We start from the raw sequence: 919 nt of genomic DNA, 5'->3' as shown, positions 1-919 counted from the left end.
ATGCCTTTTCAGGCTTATCGCAGATCACTGTGGCAATATCAGCTGAAAGCAGAATAAGGCCATAGGTCACCCATCAGCTCTGCTAAGTACCTGATTGCTTTGCAAGGAGAAAGAGATTTTTAAACATTTCAAAGCTAGCAGGTCCCCTAAGGAGATTACATCTGCAAATGAGATTTATAATGTACAACTCGAAACATTCCATAGATAAAAAATGAGATTAAATGAAACAAAAGCACATAGTTTACTTGCATGGTGCCAACACATTTTAGTTTCTAGAGGAACCACAAAATTCCTTCTGCTTGAGAAAAGTCATTGAGACAAAGTGTATGGATTGCTGAGGCATGGTCCTGTCAACATGTTTTATTTTAAGGAGAGGAGTAGGAAATAGAAGAGAAAGGAGGGGGCAAATGGGAATTTTAGCAGACAGCATTTTGTCACTCTAAAGGTTAGCATTTGCTTTGATACTTGTTTGCATAAATAGAGAGCTTCTGACAGTGTCTATTGTTCAAATGGGTCTGCTCATTTTTTCTGCTAGTTCCACAACAGAAAGTATCGTCTTCAGTACGTGAAAGGGCTGTTATTTGCCCATTGAACTTGGACTTATTTCTCTAAAAATGGCATTTTTTCTACAGACTCACCATGGACCTTAGTACATGATGGTTAACTGTACTAACTTAGATTTTACATGAGTAGGAAACGATCTATAGCTTCACCATGATTTAGTCATTTAAGCTGACTCTATGGGCTTTTATCTAGTATGTTCAAAGTAGGTTGTTTGGTCTCTTAACCATATTGTCACACTAGGCCACTTTGAAGCATTTCATTGAACCTTCTATCTGTATATATCTCTGTCTCACGGGCTTTTTGTAACTTCTCTATAAATTATATCCTAAATATTACAGGACCAGAAAGACAAGAA

At 37.2% G+C, this 919-nt stretch overlaps 1 protein-coding gene across 1 annotated transcript in view; it reads right to left on the bottom strand.

Moving 5' to 3' along the window:
* The window catches only part of ACSL5 (acyl-CoA synthetase long-chain family member 5), a 46,998-nt gene that overhangs the window by 15,880 nt on the left and 30,199 nt on the right, over positions 1 to 919 (bottom strand). The window contains 1 exon segment of the mRNA XM_008569225.1: positions 5 to 42. Within this exon segment, the coding sequence (XP_008567447.1) occupies positions 5 to 42 (38 nt within the window).

This window comes from Galeopterus variegatus, unplaced genomic scaffold (genome assembly GCF_000696425.1).
Source record: "Galeopterus variegatus unplaced genomic scaffold, G_variegatus-3.0.2 Scaffold479, whole genome shotgun sequence".
Classification (NCBI taxonomy): Eukaryota; Metazoa; Chordata; class Mammalia; order Dermoptera; family Cynocephalidae; genus Galeopterus; species Galeopterus variegatus.
This window is presented reverse-complemented; position numbering and strand designations above follow the sequence as displayed.